The 27,797-nt window shown below is 39.5% G+C and overlaps 1 protein-coding gene across 3 annotated transcripts in view; it reads right to left on the bottom strand.

Annotated features, from left to right (window-relative positions):
- Positions 1–27,797, bottom strand: part of PIR (pirin) — a 91,545-nt gene that overhangs the window by 59,138 nt on the left and 4,610 nt on the right. For all 3 annotated transcript variants that reach the window (XM_081043608.1, XM_081043609.1, XM_081043610.1), the window contains exons 3-4: positions 21,546–21,638; positions 2,584–2,667 (exon numbers count right to left, since the gene is read on the bottom strand). In XM_081043608.1, the coding sequence (XP_080899734.1) occupies positions 2,584–2,667; positions 21,546–21,638 (177 nt within the window). The remainder of the gene's footprint in view (positions 1–2,583; positions 2,668–21,545; positions 21,639–27,797) is intronic.

Here is a 27,797-nt window from a genome sequence, read left to right as displayed (position 1 = left end):
TTGCAAAATGGCAACTGCGTGAAGCACCTTACAAGTGCTTCCTTCATGGTCCCTGGGCATCATGCAGAATAACAAAACAATAATGACTAGAACCTTTCCCAGTTTTCCCAACGTGTTCTACTGTTCACATCTGAACTCAAAGCATCAGATCTGAAATTCACACAAATCGAAGAAGCCTCTCTTTGGACTCCCTGAGTCTTTGATTGAGCACTGATTATGGGGAGATGCAAGCAAACAGTATATTGGGGAGTGCTCTCGGGAACACACTAAGTGAAAGAAGCAGGATTGGGCAGGGGGAGAAGCCAGCCAACAGTGCAGTTACAATGGTGGCCTTGGTCAATCCAACAGGGAGGCCTGGAGTTGGATGAAGCTCCAGAATTGCCCCAAATTGCGGGGAAGTGGCCAGGTTTTTTTCTCCCTCACATCAGCACAGCAGTGACTCTGGGTCCCCCTTCAGTAGGGAGCACAGCCTTGGGAGAGGCAGTTTCTGCTACGGAGGGCAGTGTCCAGCGTGTGATGTGGTTGTGAGCCATCAGCAGATGATTTTCACAGCAGCTGGAGGACACATGCACAGGCCCACAGTATCTACTATACCATGGATGGGTGACTTGAGTCTCTGTTTGCTCAATTCTGGTAAAGGAGCCCTCACTACTTGCCTCTACTATTGTACAGATTCTTCAAGCATTCCTTTATTTCTTTATTAAGAGTGTATTAGGGGGCTGGCCCGGTGGCTCAGGTGGTTAGAGCTCCATGCTCCTAACTCCGAAGGCTGCAGGTTCGATTCCCACATGGGCCAGTGGGCTCTCAACCACAAGGTTGCCGGTTCAATTCCTCGACTCCCGCAAGGGATGGTGGGCTGCGCCCCCTGCAACTAGCAATGGCAACTGGACCTGGAGCTGAGCTGCGCCCTCCACAACTAAGACTGAAGGACAACAACTTGAAGTTGAACAGCACCCCAGCACCCTCCACAACTAATATTGAAAGGACAACTTGACTTGGGAAAAAAAACAGTCCTAGAAGTACACACTGTTCCCCAATAAAGTCCTGTTCCCCTTCCCCAATAAACACACACACACACACACACACACACACACACAGAGTGTATTAGGGGGCAGTGGGGTGGCTCAGCTGGTTAGAGTGAGAGCTCTGAACAACAGGGTTGCTGGTTCAATTCCCACATGGGCCAGTGAGCTGTGCCCTCCACAACTAGACTGAAGACAACAAGCTGCCACTGAGCTTCCAGAGGGGCAGCCGGATGGCTCAGTTGGTTAGAGCGCGTGCTCTAACCAACAAGGTTGCCGGTTCAAGTCCCACTGTGATCTCCACAACTAAAAATTGAAAATGGCAATTGGACTTGGAGCTGAGCTGTGCCCTCTACAACTAGATTGAAGGACAATGACTTGGAGCTGATGGGCCCTGGAGAAACACACTGTTCCCCATAAAATTCATTTTTTTTAAAAAAGAGCGAGAATATTAGGGGCCAGCCCTAGACACTAACCTCGGGCTTTGGGGATGAAGGACGGAACACGATGGATAGGTTTCCTGCCTATCTCAGCTTAGGTTCTCCCACAGAAGATCCTGAGGCAAGGATCAGTGCAGGTAGTTCATTTGGAAAGAGATACAGAAAGCACAAATAGGGAAGTGTAGGGAAAGTGTGCTAGGCAAGGGGCATTTAATGGGTAAGTTACATCTGTGGGCACCAGGGTGTCAATCCCACTGGGATCCATGCAGACACACTTTAGAATTGTTGCACAGAGGGCAGGACAATTGCCACTTCCTTGGTCAGAACTCAACCGGCCATCATATCGCCTCCTTTGTAGGCCGTCTCCACTGTATGTTCTGCTCCAATGCGAGGTTACTGTTGACTTTTGGCCACACCTCTTTGTCCTTTTGTGTTTCTGCCTTTAAATTTCATGTCCATTGAAATACCACGAGTCAAATATTTGCAGTTATCATTCCACCAAATATGTCAATGATCCCAAAAAGTAGCTGATATCGAGTTCAGACTTACAAAACCAGTAAAGATGACCCAGGCATTTTCTGGGGATTTTTAATTCTCGTGTCTCAGACAAGAATAGAATGGTGGCGGGCTTTGGGTTATTGTCTTAAATGACCACAACTACCCCTGCAAATGAGCTGGAAGTAAATTGTCTCAAGTGCAGCAGAAAGGTCTAGAAAGATGAAGACTGAAACCAGTGCACTGAATCTGGTAATTAGGACATCATGAGTGACCATTACCTGAACGGTTTCAGTAAAGGTTCTGGGGTGCTGAGAGGTCAATCCTGATTTCAGTGAGTGAAGGACAAAATGGAAGATGAGGAAGTTGAGATAGTCACTCTTGATTATTCTTTTGAGAAACGTAAGAGAAAGAGCAAGCGGGAGCTAAAAAGTGATTGAAAGAAAAGTGAGAGGAATACAAGAGACCTGTTCAGGTTTCTAGGTTGAGTGGAGGAGCCAAAGAATGGAGAAGTCAAAGATATAAGAGAGAGGGAGGAAAGCGTGAATGTACTGGCAGGGGGTGATGGCAAGCATGCACACCCAAACACCATTAAACCATCAGCGATGCCTTGTCCTCGGCCATACCTGCAGGTCGCCTGGGTTCAACTGACCAAAGTGTCCACAGAAGTCTTCATGGGCCATGCTGCCCCCTTCCAAGAGGTAAGATACCTTTGAAAAAACAAGCAGAAGAAAAAGTAGGAGTTGGGTAGCGATGAAGAGTTCACCTTTTCCACAGAAAATGTGTAGAGAAAAGTGTTAGCAAGTGAGGCCTTCGGCCTCAGACTGAATTACCAGCTTTCCCGGGTCTCCAGCTTGCAGATGCAGGCAAATCATGAGACTTCTCCACCTCCATAACCACCTGAACCAATTCCTACAATAAACCTCCTCTTACGTCTATCTCTGTATACCCTACTAGTTCCCTTTCTCTAAAGAACCCTGACTAGATTTTAAGTCTAAAACCTCCACCTGGAAACTTGCTATAGTAATGGCAACAGTGCAACACTGGCATAGAAATAGAAGAGACCCATTTGTATGAGAAGTTAACATATGATGACAGCAATTTCAAATCAGTGAGCAAGGAGGCATTTTCCAATAAATGGTACTGGAACAAATGACTGACCATTTGAGAAAAGAGAGTAAGCCCCCACAGAAACGTGTTCTAAATAGATGAAGGATTTAAATGTAAAAAATACACTTCTAAGATTTAAATCTAAGGAAATAACAAGAATACAAAATGTCTGCACAAACCTGTCTTTGCAATGCTTATTATAATAGCAAAAAGACAGGAACAATCTGGGTGACGGATTTTGGACACACTTAGCTAAATTAAGTTACATTATGTATACAACTGTTAAAAAGTAATATAGATCGCTATTTACTGACACAGAAAAACAAAGTATCATTTCAGCAGAAAAGCAGGTTACAGGACAGTAATTTTATTTAAAGTGGTTAAATGCAACAATCCACTTAAATGGGTTCATTTCAATAACATTGAAATGTATCCAGTCATGGAAATGCCCGGATGGACCCACAGCAAAATGTGAACAGTGGTCATCTCTAGATGACGGAATTGCACTTTTCTGATAGTTTGGGTTATCTGGAATAAATAGTTTACTTTTTTACAAAGGAAACAACTTTTTTTATTTTGAAAAATATATAAAGATGCTGCCACTAATCAGTGAACGAAAATAAGTGATGTGCTTTATTCTGCATAGAAGCGGGCAAACCTACATATTTGTTCCCTGCTTCAGTATACTGGGGCTGGACAGGAAGGCAGTGAGACACAAGAGAAAACATTAAGAATCTGAAGAATAACTCCATATTATGTGTGAACACAATATAGCTGGCTCTGACTTTAATATGCTACTGAGTGGAAAAGATCTAGAATTGTTATAGAGGGCCAAAATAGGAATTAAGCACTTAGGACCCAATACAAAGCTTGAAAATTTAAGAAGACAAACAAAATGCTTCCAAATTTCAAACAAGCAGCCCAACTATCAGGAGTGGTGTCTAGAATTGCTTTCCTTTTCCTGTTCTGCATGCATTTTTAATTAAAATAACTGCATAATAAAGGCAATTTTCATTCTGTTTGGGCTGAAGCTCTCCTTTGGGTTCTCAAAGGAGTCTTTCAAATCATATTCTTTCCGTCCCCAAAGATTTTTCAATTATCCAAGCCTAGGGGCCTTCAAATTGTTAATCATCTCAAAGTATGTCAGGCAACTTTAAAAAGTAAATTGTGGTGAGCATGACTCATTTAAAGATGAATATTTATGTGGACAGCAAGAAAAGTTTATTTTTTGCAAATTTTATTTCAGAGTAATTCCAACACTGTTTTTAAAAACTGAGAAAACAGTTATCCCCTTTTCCTCTACTTTTGCAGTGTGAATATCCTCTCTTCCCTAATAATACAAAAGTAAACATCATTTCTCCCGTCCTAAATACTGTAAAATTTGAATTAGAGATGTCTGGTCAATGAAGTTTGCTGAGCCCGTAATGCTTACCTTTTACTACTTAAAGCAAAAACCATACTTATTAGCCTTTGGGGGGAAAAATCAGAAACCAAAGAAACCACTGACTTTTATTATTTTTAAAAATTTATTATTTATTTTTGCTAAAGTGATATAAATGCTACACTGAGATCTTAAGTATAAATTGATGCCTGGAAAGGATTTTTTAAAAACTCAAGCAGTACTTTGAGAGTTGACACAATCCAGATGATTTTTTAGTACATTACATAATCGCAAACACCTGGAGAATTGCCGTGGGTGGTTAACGGATTGGGGAGTGTTATGTTTAAATTTAAGAGTTGCGCCTGTTTAATTAGAATTGTGTAATCTGAAACAGGTGTTTTCTTAAAGGATTTGCCATGCTTCCTGGTCCTGCTTCGTCCTTTCCTCCTAAACTTTCCATGGGTCTCTACTATAATAAATACTTTTGCTTCTTTGTCAGTTCGTATTTCTTTGTATGTTTGCATTTGGAAGGACACAAACCAACAACAGCAAGGAAAGAAAGGTGTCATTTGCAATGTGAAATTTAGGAAAAGTGTACCTCAAAGAGCTATAAATTAATTCTGAAGAATTACAGCACAAGAGAGAATGTAGTTTATTGTTTCCTTTCTGACTGGTATTTAGAAGGAAGAGTGTGATAAGCGCATTTATTGTTATAGATGCAAGACATTCTTTAAATCAAAAAGTCTATGTTATAGATAAAACTACGTTTTCCTTTAATTTCCATTTGCCCTAAAATGGTGGGTTTTTTTTTTCTCTTGGTAGCTGAGTAGGAAAAAGAGGAAAGAAACAACGCATTGAGGTCATAGCTGATGAAAGAGGCCAGCAAGGAACATATTGCATAATAAAAGCAGCTAACTGGTCTTCAAAGACAGAAACATAACGTTTGAATCTATACAATTAAGGCCCCAACTTATTTTACAGAAAATAAAGTTGTAATTACTTCAGCAATCACTGAGAAACCTGGAAAATCACCCCATTAAATTGGCTCATCCAATCCCAGCCCTGCATAAACACTTTCACAAGTGCCAAAAGGTGGTTTGATAACCAAACCATGATTTAGGTATTCAGCCCTTGGGCAAATTTAAATATTTTAAAGCTCTAATGGGTCCTGCCTTGACACTTCCTGCCACAATCCTGCAGAGGCTTCAATGCTTCAGGGACTCCTGCCACACTGCCCCCTGGTGCCCTGTCTCAGGGCTCTGGGGCCCTAGTTGGAACCTCGGGTTTGCCATTTACCAGGTGTGAGATGTGGGGCGAAGTCCATTAACTTCTTAGAGCCTCAGTTGCTGTACGTGAAAACGTGGACCTAGAAGATGAGCTCACCGAGTGTGGGGTAATGTGTACAAAGCGCCTGGCACATAACAAGTGTTCAGTGAGTTGTAGAATTAGCACATCTGCCACACTTCCGGTGGGGCAGAGATCCCATTAGTGGGTCCTCTCTCAGGTCCTCACTCGTGCTTTCTGGAATGTATTTCCCCTGATATTCTCATGGTTTGCTTCCTCACTTCATTCAGGCCTCTGCTCAAATGCCACTGCCTAAGAGAGGCCGCCCCCAACCACCCCATCATATTGGTCAATCTATTCTTTATCTTCCCACCCTGATTTGTTTTTTCTTCCCAGCCTTTTCATGTAAGGACACTCTATTATATATTTGGTTATTCATTTATTGTCTCTTTCCTAAGAGAATGTTACCTCCCTGAAGGCTATAGCATGTTGCTGGCACTGAAGATATGTTGAATGAATGAATGAATGAATGAATGAATAGCAGTATCTTGTGTTTGTATAGCATGTCAGCGTTTACAAAGCATCTGACCCTGGAAATATATTACTATCTACATGTTATTAATGAAAACATGGGGCTTGGTGTGATGAAGGTTACACCATTAATAACAGCAGAGCAAGGACTTACATTAACATTCTCCATCTCTGATAATAAAACTATTTCACCCTCCCATGTTGCCTCACAAATGCTGACATCGCTCTGGCATTAATGGATGTGTTGTGAGCATGGTGCTAGCCCTCAAGGAGAGATGTGATGGGAGTTGCAGGAGCAGCTAGGACTTAAAGGCCTCAAGTGTGAGGGCTTTAAGGCAACATGGCCTCCTCTGCCAAAGAAAGGGTCCTTGTGCTATTACACACAGACAGAAAGCTTAGGCCTCATCGTTCCTGGGCAAAGTGAAGAGGTTGATGGAAGGACAGACAGACACAGGATCCTCAAATGAGGTCATGATGGGCTCCTTCTTTGGTGTGGATATTGAAGAGTTCTACTCAACAATATCTAACTACACAGAAAAGAACAGCTGACTGAAAGGCCATTTTCCTTTTATATTTTTCCATTGCTCCTATTCTCAAAAGTCTCCCAAATCTACTGATTTTCTTTTCGTTCTGAATAACATTTCTCACATGCACATTAAGTTTCTGACAACCGTTTCCCAAACTATCAGGCGAGCTGGATTGCAGACTCCCTCAGAAACTTCCGGCTGCTTGTAGAACCCCTAGAGCCAGGAATGCCCTTCCCCTTCAAACCCCACTCAGAATTAATGTTTTGGTGAAAACATTACTTTCAGACAAAGTACCCCTGGCTCCCCATGTAATCATCAGGCCAGCTTCTTAACTGATACCACCTACACCTTGTAAGTCTGTGGTCAAGGTGTTCATGTCCATTGTTTTATTTTCCCTGTTGTACTGAAAGAGCCTCAGGTGAATGGTTTGCCAACTTCTAGGTTACCCAAATTTCCCCCATACAAATGTGTTGGGTCTACACGGAGAGGCGGGTGTCGGGGTGGCTGTTAGAAGTACTGCTGCTTAAGAGCGCCCTCTGCTGATCCTAACAATGTGTTCTCACTGTTTTTCTATAGACCTCACTGATATGTTTCGATAATAGATCCACTGATAACCATGTCTTCTAGCATATGCGAGTGTCTCTGCTTAAAGACTGTGTGTTTGTATGGCACAGTGCCATCTAGTCATCAAGGGACGAGCTGTGTTGCGGTGTAGAGGGAGGTTTTACTGCTCTGTACAGTCTGTAGTTAAAAGCTGTCAAGACAGACACTTAAGAATGAAGCGCCTGAAAACGCTCCCTTGCACACATGGTCCCAGACAGGTTTGGGGCTCACAGGGCTCTTTCAGAAAGAGAGGTTTAAGGGAATCATGTAGGTTTTCCTCTTGTTTTAATATTTTGTTAAGATTTCATTATAATAACAATTTAATTAAGTGGCTGATACTTTTTGATGGGTGCATTATTATTCCCTGATTCAATCAATTCATTATAAGGATTTAATTTCTCAAACTTTTAGTGAATGTGTTCATTGTACTTGATGTCATTGGGCCACAATTCTCATAATTTTGGACTTCAAGAAGCAATAACACAATTTATAATAAGGGGGCCTGACATGGGAATGCCAGTTTTTTGTCTTTCATCTTTTTAAAATAACCTTTATATTTTGGAATAATTCTTAATCTCTGTTTGTCTTTCTTTCCTTTTTTTTCCTTTCCTTTCAGCCTGCACAAGGGAAAAATGTAATCACGAACTCATAAGCAGGAAGTTAGAAATCACCCAAAAGGAACACAGTGATCACCCCTTCCCCACCTTCAGGGAGCTACCACTCTAGCAGGGGGAACACTACTAAAATATGCATATAAGAAAAGTGAATGTTAAAGAGAAGTGCAATTAGGTCCAGTGGAAACGCAGAAGATTAATTCTGATGAGGGAGAATCTGGAGGAATCGGGGAGGCAGCCTACCAGCTGGTCCTTAAAAGAATGGAATATTGGGGAAAAGCTGGGGTGGCTGGCGCAAAAAGGTATATAAAAGGAGGAAAAGAATTTTTAGGTTGTAATAAAAGGTCATAAGCAATTAAAGCACAATTTTATTACTGTGTTATTACTAGATCACAAATGGTCTCCCTGTGGCTGCAAGAAGTTAAGTGATTGTCCTTAAATATCCAGGCAGTCAACCAACCTAATTCCTTTTCCCATATACGGGAAGTTGGGAGAAGTGAGAGCGTTACTTTGCACTGACAGGCAGGATAATTGGGATCCCTGAACCAAGAACCATGAAAGCATTGGGTCCCACAGTAAACAACAGAGAAAGCATGAGGTGTTCAGTTTGTGGATCTGTGTCACCCATGCAATCTCATTTCTAATGGTAGTAACGTGTCAATGTATTGAGACAATATCAGATGTATTGAAAGGCAACTTTGTTCCAGAAGGAGTAGGAGCATAAAACACTGGTCAAGTGTGGGCCTGGGTTCAGATGGGTCCACCCAAGCCTGCCTTGTATGGACTGTGTGAGCTTGGCAAGTCACCACTTCTCAGAGCCTCTGTTTCCTCATCTGTAAAATAGAGAGCTAACAATTCCTACATTTCTGGGTTGTTGTGAGGCTTAGAGATAATGTACAGAAAGCATGTGAAGTTTCTCATAAAACTGGTAGCTAATGTTATTGCATGGCAAATGTCCTTCGGGTTTAATCCTATAAGGTCAGGCATTTCATTCGAAGAGTCTACTGATGGATAACTCTGAAGCAGCTTTTGCTAATAGTATTGAAGAGTTGCAAAAAGCTTTTTATTGTGTAATGATCTATGTTAATTTATTTTGGACTTACTTTTAGCCTCACTTACGAATCAGTATTTTATATTTGGTGACATCAAAGAATGTTTAATGACTGGTTTATAGTCTTAATTACATCCCCCCTCCAATTTGTCTACTTAAGAACTCTAGAGGGCGGACAGGTGGTTAGAGTGTGAGCTCTGGGCAATGGGGCTGCCGGTTCGATTCCCACATGGGCCAGCGAGTTGCGCCCTCCGCAACTAGAATGAAGTCAATGAGCTGCCGCTCAGCTCCCGGGTGGCCAGATGGCTTAGTTGGTTGGAGCGTGGGCTCTCAACCACAAGGTTGCTGGTTCAACTCAACTCCCACAAGGGATGGTGGGCTGTGCCCCATACAACTAAGATTGAACATGGCACCTTGAGCTGAGCTGCCGCTGAGCTCCCAGATGGCTCAGTTGCTTGGAGCGCGTCCTGTCAACCACAAGGTTGCCAGTTCGACTCCTGCAAGGGATGGTGGGCTGTGTCCCCTGCAACTAGCAACGGCAACTGGACCTGGAGATGAGCTGTGCCCTCCACAACTAAGACTGAAAAGACAGCAACTTGACTTGGAAAAGTCCTAGAAGTGCACACTGTTCCCCAATAAAGTCCTGTTCCCCTTCTCCAATAAAATCTTAAAAAAAAAAAAAAAACCTCTAGGAATGCAGTCTCTCAGACATGAATGGTTCCTGTCTGTAATTGTTAATTGGAGGGTGGGAATATGGGAAAATTTATTGGGAATTTATATGGACTACTTTCTTAGAGTACTTCAGTTACACTGCTACTTTCCCTCATGTAACCTATGCTCGTTGACACAGACCAGAGCTTAATTCTTAGCATTGGCAACTGTCTGTGCATTGTGTAGCATGTTCAGCAGCATTCCTGGGCTCTACCCACTAGATGGCAATAGCACTCCCTTATTGGTATAACCAGAAATGTGTCCAGAAATTGCCACATGACTTACATGTGGGCAAAATCACCCCCAGTTGAGAAACACTGACATTGGCAATCTAAAAGCTGAACTTTTAGACTAAATACGGTTCTAATTTAACACAACTGCCTGAACTTGGGAGTTTCAGGATATAAAATATTGGCCATTCATTCTTAACTAGAGATTGAGCTTTGTTTTCAAGGCCTTCTGCATAAGTGACCCAACCTATAGCCTTAGATCCCACCCGCCCCACACACATGCACTTTTTATGTGCACACGAACTACTCACTGTTTCTAGTATATCCCCACACTATGCCTTCCATCTTTCCCACAACTGACCAGAGAGTCATACCTAATTTATTTCTTAAGGCTTTCCTAAATGGCAAAATTTTCCCTGAAACCCTCCCAGATCTTTCTGTTAGAAGTGCTAGTTTCCCACTCAGAATGTGAAGCTTCTTTAACCGGAGGTCTCTTGCTCCTCCTTAAACATTCTCTAACTTTCCTGCCAACTAGAAGTCCTCCACACCCATTTCTTTTTTTTTTTTTTTGAAGGTTAAACATATTTTACTGAAAAACAATAAGCTGGGATACTCACAAAGGGGCATGATTATATTTGTTTTTGTGATTTACAAAATACTGAAAATGTAGATTCTGTATTTTTATAACATTAAGTAAAATTGTTAACAAATTCTGTTAAAAATGTGTGCTTTAAACTTTTATGTTCCACCACTTCTTTAGAGAACACAAAATAGAAATTTCTAAGATTAAAAAAAGAAAGAGAGAAAACAAACCCTAGCTGCTGCTGAATTTGAATTTGTGTAATACTTTTTTTCTGGTATTTTGTTGTTGTTGTTGTTGTTGGGAATTTTTTTTTATTAGTTTCAGGTGTACAAGACAAGGTACTACTTAGACGTTCATCATTTATATCCCTCACACTGTGAACCCCCCTCCCCCCATCCACTATCCCTCCGACCTCACACTGAACCATCACATTATATATATAAAATTATAGTTGCCATTCATTAATGTTTAGCTTCTGGTGTACAATGCCATGATCAGGTATCCACAGTATCCCTGAGGTGGTCTCCCAAATAGGACGCATGTCCATCGGATACCCAACAAAATCTTTACAACATTATAGAATACCTTCCCCAAATTAATTTTCAAAAAAACCCTGAGGCCATCTTGTGGTTACCAGCTGCTTCCAAATCCCTTCACCTTTCCCCTTATCCCCAACCCCCCCCCACACCCATCTAACAACTCTCGGTTTTTTCTTTGTGTCCCCAAAACTGTTTCTGATTAGTTCATTCACATAGTCTTTTCTTTAGATTCCATATATGAGATCATATGGTACTTGTCTTTCTCTTTCTGACTTATTTCACCTAACATAATGTTCTCTAGATCCATCCATGTTGCTGCAAATGATAAGATTTCTTTCTTCTTTATGGCTGCGTAATACTCCATTGTATAAATGTACCACAGCTTCTTAATCCAGTCATCTACCGATGGGCATTTCGGTTGTTTCCATATCTTGGCTATTGTGTAAAGTGCTGCAATAAACATAGGAGTGCATACAGATTTTTGAATTGGAGTTTTGGATTTCTCCGGGTAGATGCCTAGGAGTGGAATTACTGGATCATAGGGTAGTTCCATTTTCAGATTCCTGAGATACCTCCATACTGTTTTCCATAGTGGCTGCACTAATCTGCAATCCCACCAACACTGCACTAGCGTTCCCTTTTCTCCACATCCACGCCAGCATTTGTTGTTTGTTGATTTATTGATGATAGCCATTTTGACTGGAGTGAGGTGGTATCTCATTGTGGTTTTTATTTGCATTTCTCTGATGGTTAGTGAGGTTGAGCATTTCTTCATATGTCTTCTTGCCTTCTGTATGTCCTTTTTAGAAAAATGTCTCCTCAAGTCCTCTGCCCATTTTTTAATTGGGTTGTTTGTTTTTTTGGAGTTGAGTTGAGTAAGTTTTTTATAGATTTGTGATATTAATCCCTTATCAGATATATCATTGGCAAATATCTTTTCCCATACAGTAGGATCCCTTTTTGTTTTATTGATGGTTTCCTTTGCTGTGAAAAAACTTTTCAGTTTGATGTAATCCCACATGTTTATTTTTTCTCTTACTTCCCTCGCGCGAACTATTGGCTTTTTTATTTTTTATTTATTTTTTTGTCTCCACACCCATTTCTAAACTCACAAGTACATGGAAGCGTGTGTGCGCATGCGCGCACACACACACACACAAAATGTTAATTTCCATTCAGCCATGGAATATGTGGAAGAGGTGAAAGTTATGGTTTTAAATTGAATGCTTTTAAATTTCATGGGAACCTCTAATGGTTCACAAATATTTCTTAGAGGAAGCTGTCCCTAGGTCATCCTCCCCATTATGCATTGCCATATATTATTAGCTTATCTGGTTGACTGGAATAGAACATAAATCAGGTCAATTTTATGTGGAGGGTCAGAACCAAGTCGAAGGCCTCAGCAAGAGTTCTTAGAGAGCAAGTGAACATCAGGAGCTTCACAACCAGGAGAATACTTTTTATTTTAAAATATGGCATATGAAGAAGGCATTTTGAAAATATATTTTAAGTAATTAACCAATAGACATAGTTCGAAACTCTAGAAGTACCCAAAAAATGGGGGTTAGAGTGACAATTAACTCTTTCCCGCCCTCCCTCATCACCCAGTAATCTTTCCTGGAAGGTACATTACCAGTTTCTTGGGTATCCTTTCAGAGATAATTTAGGCATACCCAAGAATAAAATCATAAGTGGAAACAATCCAAGTGTCCATCAACAGATGACTGGATAAACAAAATGTGGTATGTCCATACAAAGGAATATTACTCAGCCATAAAAAGGAATGAGTACCCATACGTGCTACAACGTGGATGAAACTTGAAAACATGCTAACATGAGAGACCATATATGGTGTGATTCCTTTTATGTGAAATGTTCAAAATAGGCAAACCAATAGAAACAGAAAATGTGCTTTCTAGAAATTGGGGGAAGTGAGAATGCAGTGACTGCTAACTGGTACAGGCTTTCTTTTTGGGGTGATGAAATGTTCTAGTATCAGTGGCGATAGTTGCACAATCTTATGAATATACTAAAAACCACTAAATTTAAAAACATCTTTGTGAATATATATTTGTATGTCATTGTGTGTTTGTTTTTTCTCTAAGCACCATCTTCTTTTGGTACTGAAACATGAACTTTGTAATTTTCTTTGTATCAACGTAGTCTGTGGGAGTAATCAGTCACTAAACTAGTATGCCTTCACCACAACAAAACTGATAATAAACCATCAAAAAAGAAAAAAGGTATAGTCTTCCCATACCTTTATATTTGCTTTTTAAACAAATCCTACACTTCGCCAATTCTGCACCTCGCCTCTGTCACTTTCCAACTATCATGGAGATTGTTCTATATTAGGACATACAAAGCTGTGACATTCTTCTTAATGGCTATGCAGTATACCATTGTATGACACATATATTTAAGACACTAGTTCTCAACTGGGGGCAAACTGGCAGCCCTCTCCCCTGCAGGAGACAGTTGGAAATGTCTAGAGACGTTTTTTGTCACAACTGGAGGTAGGTGGTGCTACTGGCATCTGGTGGGTAGCAGAATCTGCTGCTAAACATCTGAGGATAGCCCCTCAAAACAAAGAATTATCCATCCAAAATGTCAGAAGTGCCAAGGTTAAGAAACCTTGATTTAAACAGTCCATGAGTAATGAACATTTAAATTTGCAATATTTCTTTTATAAATAACCCTGCATAATATTCCATCTTTCAGATCTATAACAATTTCCTTATGTATACTTTCAGATATACACTCATTCCCTTGTTATTTTGGATACTTGGTTGACTCTTTTTCAACTTTGTAAAATTGCACTGGAATAAACACTTGTATAATAAGCTTTTGTTCCTACTTTGGGTTTGTTTTTCCAGGAAATTATTAGATTCCTGGAAGGAGGATTACTGGGTTAAAGAGGAATAACTTTTTCTCCTGTAATTATATGGGGCTCTTATTGCTATTGTAAATGGGATGTTTCCCCCACAATATTTGGTTGTTGCTTTTATGCAGGAAAAGGGTAATTTTTGCATAGTTATTTTATATCTGTGTATTGGTTGATATTCTTAGCATGGTGGTGCCAAAGGGTATCTTGGGGGTGGTGCCAAAGGGTACCCTATAATTTGTTAACTTCACCCTCAATCATGTTAAATAAACGTATACACTAAAACCCAAGTGCCTGCATAAACAAAATGTGGTATGTCCATACAAAGGAATATTACTCAGCCATAAAAAGGAATGACTTTTTATGTTGTAACCACAACTTCAGGACAAGTCCTGTGCCCTCTGTCTTCCTCCAGTCACATCGCCACCCAAAGTTGGATGCAGCCACTGTGAGGATTTCTTTTATTAGCATATTACCTACAAATAAATATTTTCCTCCTGCTTTTCAATAGGTAGAACTCTTATTAATAGATTCAATGCTTCAAGAACCATATTAAATCATAATGGTGCTGGTAGACATTCTTGTCTTTTTTCTCAAATTAACAGGATTATGTCTAAAATCTCAGTGTGAGATATGACATAGGATGTTCATTGAACAATAGTATTTATAATTTTGAGAAAGTATCCTGCTCTCCTAATTTTCAGAGTATTGTTTTCTTCCCCCCCTAAAAAAATTTTGAGTTTTAATCTGATCAGGCTTTTATTCAACAATGGTATGCTTTGGTTTTGAAAGCACACAGCAAGCAAGAAGCTGTGTGGGAGACGGGAGGTTCAAATCCAGTTGTGAGGTTTCGTGTGAATCACCATTGAGTCATCAGGACCCTTCCCTTCCTCTCCATGATATTGTTCGGGCATTGCATGCAAACTCTGCTGCCTGCCAACCAGTGAATTCGAGTGTGGTTGCTCTGATGGGCACGCCCTTGGAAACAAGGCTGGTTTGTTTTCCTGATCAAAGAACCTGCTGAGGCTTGTAGTGAAAAATTGAAAACATTTCTAAGCTCAACTAAGAACATAATAAACTGGTAGTTACAAAATAGTCACGGGTATGTAAAGTACAACAGAGGGAAGAATATAGTCAACAATATTGTAATAACTATGTATGGTGTCATGTGGGTACTAGACTAATCAGGGGGACCACTGTGTAAGTTATATAAATGTCTAACCACTGTGCTATATACCTTAAGCTAATATAAAATATTGAATGTCAAGTGTAACTAAAAAAACAATTTTTAAAAAAAGACCATCCTAAAATGTCCCTGAGAAGTAGCCATGACAGTTTACAACTACCAGTTCTTAAATTTAACTAAGCAGGGGTGACCAACCATTCTGGTTGCCCCAGGACTGAGGGGTTCCCAGGGACATGGGACTTTCAGTGCTAAAATCTGGAAATCCTGAGGCTATAATTTAAAGGATGATTTTGAAAGGCACCAAATAATACATTTCTTCTCAGAGGACATGAAGCGTTCATCAATAGTGTGAACTTGACTCGTTTTTCAAGCTAAATTAAACCTTGGCAGGGCGTGGACTTAAAAGGGAAGAGTGCTGCCCAATTTTTAATATCACTCTTTGTTTCTGATCATTTATAAATGGCCCTGAACAAATCAAGATATCAGGCCTGACCAGAAATAGGTCACTGCAAAATTATTCCACCCTTTACCACCCAGGCCTTTGGAAAACAATGTTTTCCAGAGTCCAAACTCCTGGCAGGAAATACTAAATGCATTTTCCCCTTTGTTGTATGACCACCAGCTGTGCCTCTTCCGGGGCATTCCTTCTTCCTCAATTTTCAAGCACGGTTTTAACAGAAAACATAAAGCTAGCCAAACCAAAGAGTTAAGTTAAAAAAAAATAGCCATTAACTCAGTGAAATCAGTTTTTCATTCTTATCTCATAGAATTATAATATTTCTGGTTTGGAAGTTCATCTACGAGGATGGACAATTAAGTTTATGAACTCATTCTAGAAAAAGTGTTACATACCTCATTCCTGAATATCACTATGGTCACCCCCAAAGTACTCCCCTTGGGAAGCTATTCACCGACGCCAGCGCCTAGTCCACCCTTCAAAGCAATTCTGGAATTCTTTTTCTGGAGTGGCCATCAGAGCTGTCGTTGCATTACCCTTGATGTCCTGAATGTCATCAAAATGTCTTCCTTTCAATATTTCCTCTATCTTTGGGTAAAGAAGTCATTGGGGGCCAGATCAGGTAAGTAGGGAGGGTGTTCCAATAAAGTTATTTGTTTACTGGCTAAAAACTAGCTCACAGACAGTGCCCTGTGAGCTGGTGCCTTGTCGTGATACAAGAGCCATGAATTGCTGGTGAAAAGTTCAGGTCGTTTAACTTTTTCACGCAGCCTTTTCAGCATTTCCAAATAGTAAACTTAGTTAACTGTGTGTCCAGTTGGTAGAAATTCATAATGAATAATCCCTCTGATGTCAAAAAAGGTTAGCAACATTGCTGCAACAAGTTCGCGAACTTAATTGTCAGACCTCTAGTGGAGCACTTCTCAAATGTTAATGTGCACATCAATCCCTTGAGATGTTATTAAAATGCAGATTCTAATTCTGTAAATCTCAGGTGGAGCCTAAGGTACCAGGTGGGACCACTGCAAGTATACTGATTACACTTGATGTAATAAGAATTTTGAAGAATAATATTCTTTGATCATGTATCACTATTAGTTTAAGAAATGCAAGTGTACACTCAAAATATGGACATTTATTTATATTTTATATTCATGTGATAATACAGCATAATTTTATTTTTATTTTTTAAAATTCACATGAGCTCTAATATTTTATTCCAGCACAGCACTGACTCATCTCGCACACAGCCATTTTGAGAACCACTGATCCTGGTAACACACCCATTATGTTAAAATTCAGTACACACTTGTATTTCTCTAGAAATAAGAAAATCACTTCAATCCAGGGGGGTTAATCCTATCATTGCATAATGAATTGTTATAAAGTTTTTCCTTCTACTGGTTTGTATCTATTCTTTGTATCCAAAGGTTTGCCTTTGGGGTCATGCAAAACAAGCATAATCTCTCCTAACACTGTTGCAACTCCTATCACTGAAAAGGGCCTGATTTCTTTAATATATAAAGAGCTTCTATAAACCAGTAAGAATACCAGCAACCCAACAGAAAAAAAAATAGCGCAAGGATATAAATACTTGTATGTATGGTGAACAAATGTTTTAAAATAGAAATTTAATCAACTTCACTCAGATAAGAAAAATGCAAATTAAAACTATAATGAGGCATGATTTTTCACTGGTCAAAACGGCAAAGATAAAAGTTGGGTAAATATATTGCATTGGTGATGCAGAGGGAAAATAGGTACCCTCATACACTGTTGCAGTAAGGTCAGTTGGTACAACCGTCATGGCAGATGCTTAATGAAGCCAGTAAAAATCAGTTTTTTGAAGGGTATTGAGAAAATGCTAACAGTATAATGTTAAGTTTTTTAAAAAGACACAAAACAAATGAGGTGTGATCAAAAAATACAGTGGATGTTTAAATAAAAAATTATTACAGTAAAAGACACATTGCCATTAATCCCCCTCGCTTATCCCATCATTCTTGCCACTTTCTGAAGCAGTTCTGGAAGTCCTCTTTCGTGAGTGCCTTTAGTTGTGCTGTCGTGGCTGCCTCAATGTCCTGAATCATTTTGACTTTGGGGGAGAGCCAGAAGTCACAGGATGCCAGATCCGGTGAATAAGGTGGATGAGGACACACCGTAATGTTTTTATCTGACAGAAATTGCCTTATACCAGAAGCAATGTGTGACACGGAGCGTTGTCATGATGGAGGAGGACTGATAGCACACTTTAAAACACACCCTCGCTCAACCGTAGCTCACACCCAATTGCACCAAACAAGTTGAAACTTGTCACACACTGTTACTAAGGTTCCACGTGCCACTTCCCATCTTGAAGATCCCTGCCTTTCTGTTGGATGGCACTCGGCAGGAGTACTCACCGTATTTTGTTATCACAATGGGGAAAGGCTCCGTGTCACACATCCCTTCTGGTACGGCGATTTCTGTCAAATAAAAACATTACGGTGTGTCCTCATCCACCTTATTCACCAGATCTGTAACATGTGACTTCTGGTTCTTCCCCAAAGTAAAAATGACCATGAAAGGGAAATGTTTTGAATCAATTCAGGACATGGAAGCAGACATGACAGCACAACTAAAGACGCTCACAAAAGAGGAGTTTCAGAACTGCTGCAGAAAGTGGCAAGAACAATGGATTAAGTGTGTTCCAAGTGAGAGGAAAATTTTGAGGGGGATTAATGGTAATGTGTCTTTTAGTGTAATACATTTTTTTATTTAAACATTCACCATATTGTTTGATCACACCTAGCATAAGCATGATACCAGAAGAAAGTACTGGAAGAAAATACATCAAAACAGTAACAATACCTATTTCTGGATGGTAAGATAACTTAAGAAGTTATCCTAACTTTTTTCCTTGTACTAATTAGCATTTTCAAAATTTATAACAAGTCTGTAGAAAATGCTCCACGGACGAGACGATGAGAGTTTACAAGTGGACCTGATTTTAAATTGCAGACTTTCATTTTTTAATTTCTTTATTGTTTTATTTTTTTTATTTTTCAGTTACAGTTTACATGCGATACTATTTTAACTTAGCTTCAGGTGTACAGCATAGTGGTTAGACATTTATATAATTTATTCAGTGATCTCCCCCCCCCCCAATTATTCTAGTACCTACCTGGCACTACACATACTTATTACAAAATTACACTTTTAAAAGTTCACATTAAGACAGAGCTGAACTACACTCCTGGGGAATACTGATATAGGTGATTATAGTTATTCACAAGAGTTATGTTCTATAAAGTTGTCATGATCACTGAATTAGCGAACACTGAACCACTGCTTCTGGAGAAATACCGGGTTGGGTCCCTCCGGTCACATTTTCATCAATCGATCAGTAAATAACCTTATTTTATATTTGTTTCTGTTTAAAGACACCTCATTTAATATATATTGTTGATGAATTAACACTGAACTCATGGCCATGAGCACTCTAACTCTTTTCTGAAGGAAGCGTATCTAACACATGTGTTTTCTCCATAAGGCACCTCCCAGCCTTCCTGCACATAGGAACACTAGACAGCACTTCAGCACTACAGTTTGGGGGCCACATTAAACAGTGAAATCACCAACACAAAACACTAAAATGTGAAAAACGTGGCACTGAATAGGCCTCAAGAAGGACGTTTGTTTAAATGTGAGAGCTGGAATAAGAAGGCAGAACAGCACCACCTTGTTCACCCTTCTCTGGGAATGAGGGAATGAGCATGCACATTGGGCAGGTCTATGCACACCCACAAATGTCAGGGCAAGCACCAGAAGTACTGATTTGGGGATTAAAAATAAATTTTAGCAATAGTTTAGTGGTTACCAGAGGGTAAGTGGGGAGGAGGATGGTAGATGAGGGTAAAGGGGATCAAATATATGGTGATGGAAGGAGAACTGACTCTGGGTGGTAAACACACACTGTGATACATAGAGGATGTAATACAGAATTGTACACCTGAAGCCTATGTAACTTTAGTAACTATTGTCACCCCAATAAACTTTAATTAAAAAATAAATAAATAAATAAATTTTAGCAAGTAGATGAATTCACAAATACAGAATCCACAAAATGATGAGGATCGACCGACTATAACTACCCAGTTTTAAGGAAGATTCTTACTCAAAAAGAAGAATCAAATACCAATATTCTGCAGCTGAACTCCTTCAGAGTAGTTTAAAGTTGAGTTTACAATTTATAACAGTCCCCCTTTCCATAACAGAAAGGAAAGCAATGTGTTTCATCATTCATTTTATATATTCATTGTCTTCAGCAAAAGCCATCTCCTTTTATTATCCAATTAAATGCAGCCAGTAGTTACTGAGTATCTCCAACTAGAGAACCTGGGGATATGTGGGATTATCTTAGATGAAGCAATTTACAGTCCTTTGGGGCATGGCCAGGGAGGTGGCGACTGAGGCAATTCCTAACTCTCATTCAAAACAGGCAGAACATGACTGAGGCCACCATAGGGGTGTAATGTTCTAACATGCAGGAGATTGGTAAACATACAATGCTATGGGGACCAAATAAAGGAGCAAGTGCATTCACTTGTGACTGTCTGGAAAACTTGATGGAGATAGTGATATTTGAGAAAACTATGAAAGATTAGCATGATGGTGACTGTGAGATGGACTGGTGAGAATGTCCTAACACCAGAAGCAGAAGAGCACAGTGGGGACACATGTTCTAGAACCAGGTCAGAATCCAGCAGGAATGCAGGGTAGGTGAAAGAAATGAGAAGAGAACTGGAAGGCAAATGGCTAAGTGAGGAAGAGAGACCTAACTACTTTGGTCCTTAACGGTTTCCAGAAGCTTCTTGGTTCATTCCAACTTTGCCCCACAATGGTGAACTCTTTACTTGTCCATCTTTTGCCTCACTAAGTAGACTGCATCCTGGAGGCAAGGCAAGGTCAGGCCTCGGTATTCGTTAGCCTCCCTCCTCTGCCTTCTCCGCACACTCCCCAACACACAAACATGCACCCGAACATACAAAAGATCACCCAACACCAATGTCTGCATGTCACCAGCTTTCAATATTTACTCATTCAATAATTGGCTTGACAGACACACTAAATCTTTAACAAGCCCTGGTCTGTTTCCCCAAAATTCCAGATTTTTCTCATGCAGCAGATGGCTAAACTTTGTAACTAGGAAGTAACCACTCCTGTATTTTTCCAGAAGTATGTATGTGTGGGAAATGGGAATCTTTGAAAGTGCCATAATATTATATTATACATTTTTATTTCTGTATCTAACTAAACTTAAAACAAAATGTGCAGCAGAATCTCTATTAAATTTTACAGTTAAATTTGTAAATTACATGTATGACCTTAAAATCCTAATTTTCAGGCTATGTTCTATTTCAATCCCTTGGTTCTACAAAATTCCCTAGAACTGGGTTTAAATAGTTATAGTGTTCTTGGATAGTCTTTTGGGTTTAAAATATTATATTACATGAGGTTAAACATTTCTGAACAGTCTTCAAGAAAACTAAGTTTTCTATATGAAATTATTTTAATCACATCTTAAATTGCTTCTTCTATCTACAATAAATTTTAATTATATAAATATGTTAAGAAGTCAACTCTTGCTCTTTATTAACTACTCAAATAGGACTGTCTCCAGTGGCACAAATTCAAAGAATATTAAAAACAGTAAATATTTCAATTTTAGTATACTTCATGTAAAATAGAGAGTACAATTCTCTAGTAACCAGTCTACAGCCAGGAACTGATAAATTAATTTTTGCCTATTATTCATTGCTCCTAAAATTGAATTTTCTATAAGAAATGATTACTAAATTTAAGAACAGAGGCAAGTTTTCAAATACACACTTTTGCAATCAAATGATATCACTTACTGTTTCAAAACCTCGATGTGGGTGATCAGGAAATCCGCCTGGTCTACCACCTTTAAATTCATCGAATAGTAAAAATGGATCCAGATTTTTTAACTGAAATAAAAATAAAGTTCAGCTGATTAGATATGCCTTTTCAGCCATATTACTAGGGGCGACATTCCTAGGAGCAGATCTAGGAAGACTCACTGAAAATTACGTAGCCAGTGTGCAACTTTTAGCGATGAAAATTGCTTTGAGGAAAGAACTCCTTACACTTACACACACACACACACACACACACACACACACACATTCACTAGTTAAGTTAGAATTGACATTTTATGAGAAGTGTAAGGAGTGAACAAACATTTCATGATCGTCTAAGATTTAAATTGTCAAGCACAAACTAGATAGTCTGTATCCTAAACACATTCACCACCTCATGGGGAAACAGACTAGAAAGTCAATGACTGTACAGTGGTGATAAATGCCCTGAAGGAGACACTTCCATATGAGAGTGGGGTGGGATCAGGGAAGGTTCTACCGGGGAGGTGTCACTTAAGATGAGGCTTGCAGTACATGTAGGAGTTAATCAAGTAGAAGGGAAAGAGGAAGAAAATTCCAAGAAAAAGAGCACAGAAACAGATTGGCAAGTTTGAAAAAACCGCAAGAAAAGTACTCCATCGGGGCAAAAGTTGCACATGGAATTATGATTGAGAGATGGGCCAAGGAGAGAGGACAAATCTCAAAGGAGTTTGGGTTTTATCCTGAAGAAGATAGGTTTTAATCAAAGGTTGAGATGATCAGATTTAGAGAGATCACTCCAGCAAACATTTGGAAGATGGTTTGGAAAAGGAAGAGAAAGGAGACAAAGAGCATTTGGAAGGTCATTTCAATAGTCCAGGCAAGGACAAAGATTAATGCAATGGCTGTGGTGATGAAGAATGGGAAAAAGGAAGAGCATTAGATGACTCCCAAACTTCCAGCTATGGTGCCTGGGAGGATGGCAGGGCCATCCAGAAACACAAGGAATATAACAGAAGCAGCCTTGAAATAGCCATGGTGACTTTTAGTTCACACTGAGTTTGCGATATCAACATGTTATCTGTATGTAGAATTTGAATATTTAGTATCCAGTATGGTGTGCAAAAGCTAGAAGGCAGCTAAAGATAAATCTCAAGTCCAAATGAGACATAGAAACAGATTGAAATTGCTTTGAATGTATGGACCAATTTGGGAAGAATTGACATGTATATAATACTGAGTTTTCCTATACATAAACATGGTTACCTCCATTTATTTAGGTCTTTTAAAATGTCTTTCAATAGGATTTGTCATTTTCTCCATAAAGATATTGCATATACTTAATTTTTTCTAGCTAACATACTTTTTAATGGTATTATAAATAATATTTTAAAATTATGATTTTGAACAGTTTGCAGCTGGGGATTAGAAATGTGAATAGAAAGGCAGTTATAAACATTTCTAAACTCTTACTAATTTTAGCAATTTACTCATAGCTTCTTTTGGGTTTCCTTTGCAGACATGCATAGCACGGGTATATTTATCAATAAGCTTTTGCCCAATAGCTCACAAACAATTTTTTTGCTTGCATCAGATTAAAGCTGTGGCAGGCTGCAGTTTTTCTGGGTCTTGCTGGGCTTGGCTGGCCTCTACATGTCTTCTCACTCTGGATTCCAACTGAAACAGTGGCCACTATGTAAGAGATGCTTTTCTCATAGCCAAGGTCAAGAGCAAAAGTGAACCAAACCAATCGGGCACAATCACATTAACACATCCCATTGGTGAAAGCATGTGATCTGACCAAAACCAAAGTCAGAGAGGAGGGCACTTAAACCGTTCCTATGGGACTCAGGTGCAATGCAGCTAAAAGTGGGTGGGGGTATATAATCCTAGTGTAGGGAGGGAGTGAATATTTAGGAGTAATATTCCAATTAATACCCATAAGCAAATAACCCAGTTTTTCCCCCTTCATTTTAAATACTTATACTTTCTTTTCTTCTCCTTGTCTTTTTACAAGCTAGCACCTCTACAACAATGCTGAGTTGAAATGATGGTTAATAGACGTCTTTGTCTTGTCCCTGATTTTATAGAGATTGCTTTTTAAATTTTTACTGGTAACCAGGTGGTTTAATGCTGGCTTTCTGTAGATTCCTTTCATAAAGGTAAGGAATTTCCCTTCTCTTTCTAGTTCATTAAATTTTTTAAAGAATAAATAGATGTTGAATTTTATTGAATGCTTTTTTTGTACTGATTAAGATACTTATGTTTATTTTTTTCCTGCTTTAATCTCTTAATGTTGGTAAATTACACAAACAGATCAAACTAAATTTACCTTCTTCAGATTATCCAAATTTGGACATGGTATATGTTTTTTATGCAATGCTGTACTGGGTTAGTTAAATTTCGCTTATGATTCTTGCAAAAATATTTATAAATGCGATGTAATTATCCTTTTACTTGCTGTCCTTGTCTGGTCTTGTAGCAAGGTGACACTGCTTCATAGAGTGATTTAAGGACTCCTTGGACCTTCACCTCCTGGAGAGTCTGTGCATTACTGGAATTCTCTGTACCCTAAATGTTCAGTAAAATTTGTCTGTAAAGTCATCTGGACCTGTTGTCTTTGTGATGAACTTTTAAAATACTGATTCAATTACCTTAATGGCTACAAAACTATTCAGATTTTCAATTTCTTCTTTCTTTCTCATTGATTTTGGACTCTATAAATTTCTCTAACTTCTTGTGAGCTCAGCTAATTTTTAAAGTTATTTGTTTATTTCATGGTATCTACTCTGTCATATTGCTAGAAATTAAAGTATCAAACCCTCTTTTTGTGTCTCTGGTTTTGACTCTATTTTCACTTTCTATGGAAACAAACACACATGCACATATATATGTATATTGCACACACACACACACTCACACACACACAACAATCTACTGCAAGTTTTTTCACCTAACCAAGTCTCAGTCTCTTCTCTTTAAAATGTGAACTGTGACCCATATAAAGCTGGACCACTTTGTAGCCCATTTCAGCCCAGTGTTTCATCCAGTCCAGTATTAAAAATTGAAAAACAATTTATTGAACACTCTCAAAATTGCCAAAGGGGGCTTCAACTTAAAGATAATATTTAAAATCCCCCTTACTCCTCTCCAACATATATCTGCCTCCAATATTTCCATCTTCTCTCATTCTGATTCTTCAAATGTCCTCAAAACACCTGGAGACAGCTCTTTCCTTTTCTCTTCTTCCCCCCTCACCTTCTGAATTTACTCTTTTCTCTTCCACCAGTAACTCTGCCCTTTCCCATGAAAATCCGATTTGGGATCCTTTCAATTTTATCCTGTCACTCATAGCTCCATCTCAGCTCAATGAAAGCTTAGGAATGGGAGTGGGGTTGGAAGAGAAAGGGTTGAAAATTCTCCTACCTTGTAATATATATTTTTCTTCTCAAGGATAATATATACCTTGAAGGACTGGAAACAATGAAAAGTAGAGTATCTGGTCCAGTGTGTGAAGCACTGTGGGATCTACATAGATGGGTGGTAGCTATTACATCATGTTGGTCCTATAAATCTCTGAGCACAACTTCCCCACGGGCAAAACAAAGGGTTTAGAGCATTAAGATGGTTTTTTTAGTTCTATATTACTGTAGTTCTATGGAATTAAAATATGGGTAGAGATGAGATATTTATTTATTGCCTCTTGGTATCAAAGAGTTCATATAAGCAAATACATCGTGCTATTAAATAGTGAAAAGAGGGTCCACTTTCTCTAATCCTACCCTCATCACCATCCATCACCCACAGAACAGCAGTTATTCATTGCTTGGAAAGTACTATTTGTCATATATTGATGGCACATTTAATCCTTCTGGTCACCAATCCATGACATATGGACACACACAAAGGAAGGAAGCCAGCACAAGGAAAAGACTGCAGAAGCCAGGGGCTGGTTGAGGAAAGAATCAGAAAGATGAACTGTTCAACTGGTCAAGGGATGGGGGATTAAGTGTAAGAGACATTCTTCCTCCATCAAGCAGGAGTATCTTGCATTAGACTACTGTACTAAAGTGTTATTTGCAGGCTAGGTATTAGCCCTTATCAAAGTTCCTAAAATTCTCTAAACATTTGGCAAATATTCAACAACATTGTTAAAGAAACATGTTATCTGTAGATAAGATCTGATTTATATGAGCATTCTAATTTCCTGAAATGTTTGACTTGGCCCCCAACTCATTCACATCTTTCTCTTTTTACATATTAAACTGATGATCTTTCAAAATTTTTGAACCATATCAGAATTACCTTTCCTTCAAACAGCTCTAAATCTTTCAGCTGCCAAATTCAGGTGGCAGCTTCCAAGCTATTTCTTTTGATCTCGAGAAGGCAAGTCAAAACTTGTAACCACCCCCCCCCAAGTCCATGGCACTACCATAATAAAGCTCCAGCAGCCTGGCATTTTATTTAAGTCAGGAAGCACCAGAAGTAGCTACCAGAAATGTCAGTTCCTTGGGCATAGGGTCAAAACTATGCTTTTTTGATGATGGTCCGCTGAATCTAGAATAATTCTGTGTGCATAGAAGATATTCCACAAACAACTTAAGTGGTACTGGTTTAGATGCCTAGCTCCCTGGCAACTAGATGTGGTCATATGACTGAATCTGGCTAACAAGAGGTATGTAGAAGTTGTTGGGTGGGACTTTTAGGCAAATACCCTATAAAAAGAGGATGGACAGCTGGCAGGTACCCTTTTGCCTTTCCCCCTTCCTGCCTTCTGTGTCCGAGAGCAAGCAAATGGTGGCTATTGCCCCAACAGCTATCTTGGGCCATAAGGTGACACACTACGAATGTACTAAGAGTGAAGAAATAAGATAGAGTGAGTGTGGGTCTCTGATAAGTGTGGGGTGTCCAGGACTACCCTGGGCTGCCTAGTTCTGGCTTTTCAAAAGAGAAACACAAATCCATACATGAGACCCCCCCCCAATAGCCCACAAAAGGCCAGCCTACATCAAGACAATATGGCAGCAGCAGAAGGGAGAGGCCCTTCAAAGGCAGCTCCAACGGGTCAGCCTACCTCCTGGGCCTACTCAGCCTCTAGACTGGGGCCTGAGGGTAATGAGGAGAAGGTGACAGGAAACTGCCAGCACATGGTCCAGACTGAGAAGTAGATGCAACCGGAATGGACTTCAGCTGTGACTTCCACACTCCTCCACCCTGACTCACTACCTACAGACCCTGATAATGGAGAGTGCCACCTACAGAGGCTCTACCAATCAGAACCAAGGTTACTTGATGCTATTAAGGCACTCATAATTTTTAAGTGTGATAATGGGATTGTAGTTATATTTTTAAAAGTTCTGATCTTTTAGAGACACAAACTGACATATTTATAAATGAAATGATTCACTTCAAACTACTCCGCAGGAAGAAATCGATGGGGTGAGAGATGGAATAAAATTGCCCATAAATTGATCATCATGGACATTAGGTACATGGAGATCCGGTATACTATTTTCTCTACTTTTCTGTTTGAAATTCTTCATAATAAAAATAAATATGAGCAGCCCCAGAAGAATCACATTCCACCAAGGAGTGTCTGGTGGAAGGGGGCGTGGGGCACAGAGGGAAATGCAGATGAGTAGCAGGTTTCCCATGCGCTGGGAGCACAGACGAATAATCCGCTAACATCATTCTATGCAATCACACAAATTCCAGCCTGGCTGGCCTGGCCCACATATAATTGTAATGAAATGAGTGAGCCAGCTCCACTCCATCTCTTCTTGACCATTCATCACTGAAAGGCTCAGTGAGAGCATTGTAAATTCCGTACCTCCACATTTACAATCACAGGGAACAAGACACTTAGGGACACTAATGTGAAACCCTGTTGTAAATTCTATGTGAAAATAGCTCCGGCTCCCAAGTTTATGAGACGTATCTTCAGTGACAAATCCTTGGTGCAAAATGTTTGAAAAGTAACTGCCTTGAAGTAAGATAGATGCTTTCCTTCTCTGCTGATTGGACTGTTAGGAGTCTAACTTTCTGGCAAGTCAGTAGTGTGTAGAATGCTAAACAAAACAGTAACACTCTAAATGGCCAAAAGTAGGGCCATGAGTAAGAGACTAATGGTATGCCCATACACTGGAATATGTCATAGCTACTGAAATGATGTTTATGGACAATTTATAATAACATGGGAAGTGCTTATGCTACCATGTTAAATTAAAAACTGAGGACACAAAACTGTTT

Source organism: Rhinolophus hipposideros (assembly GCF_964194185.1).
Source record: "Rhinolophus hipposideros genome assembly, chromosome: X".
Classification (NCBI taxonomy): Eukaryota; Metazoa; Chordata; class Mammalia; order Chiroptera; family Rhinolophidae; genus Rhinolophus; species Rhinolophus hipposideros.
The sequence above is the reverse complement of the archived record's forward strand: the minus strand, read 5'-3'. Positions and strand labels throughout refer to the sequence as shown.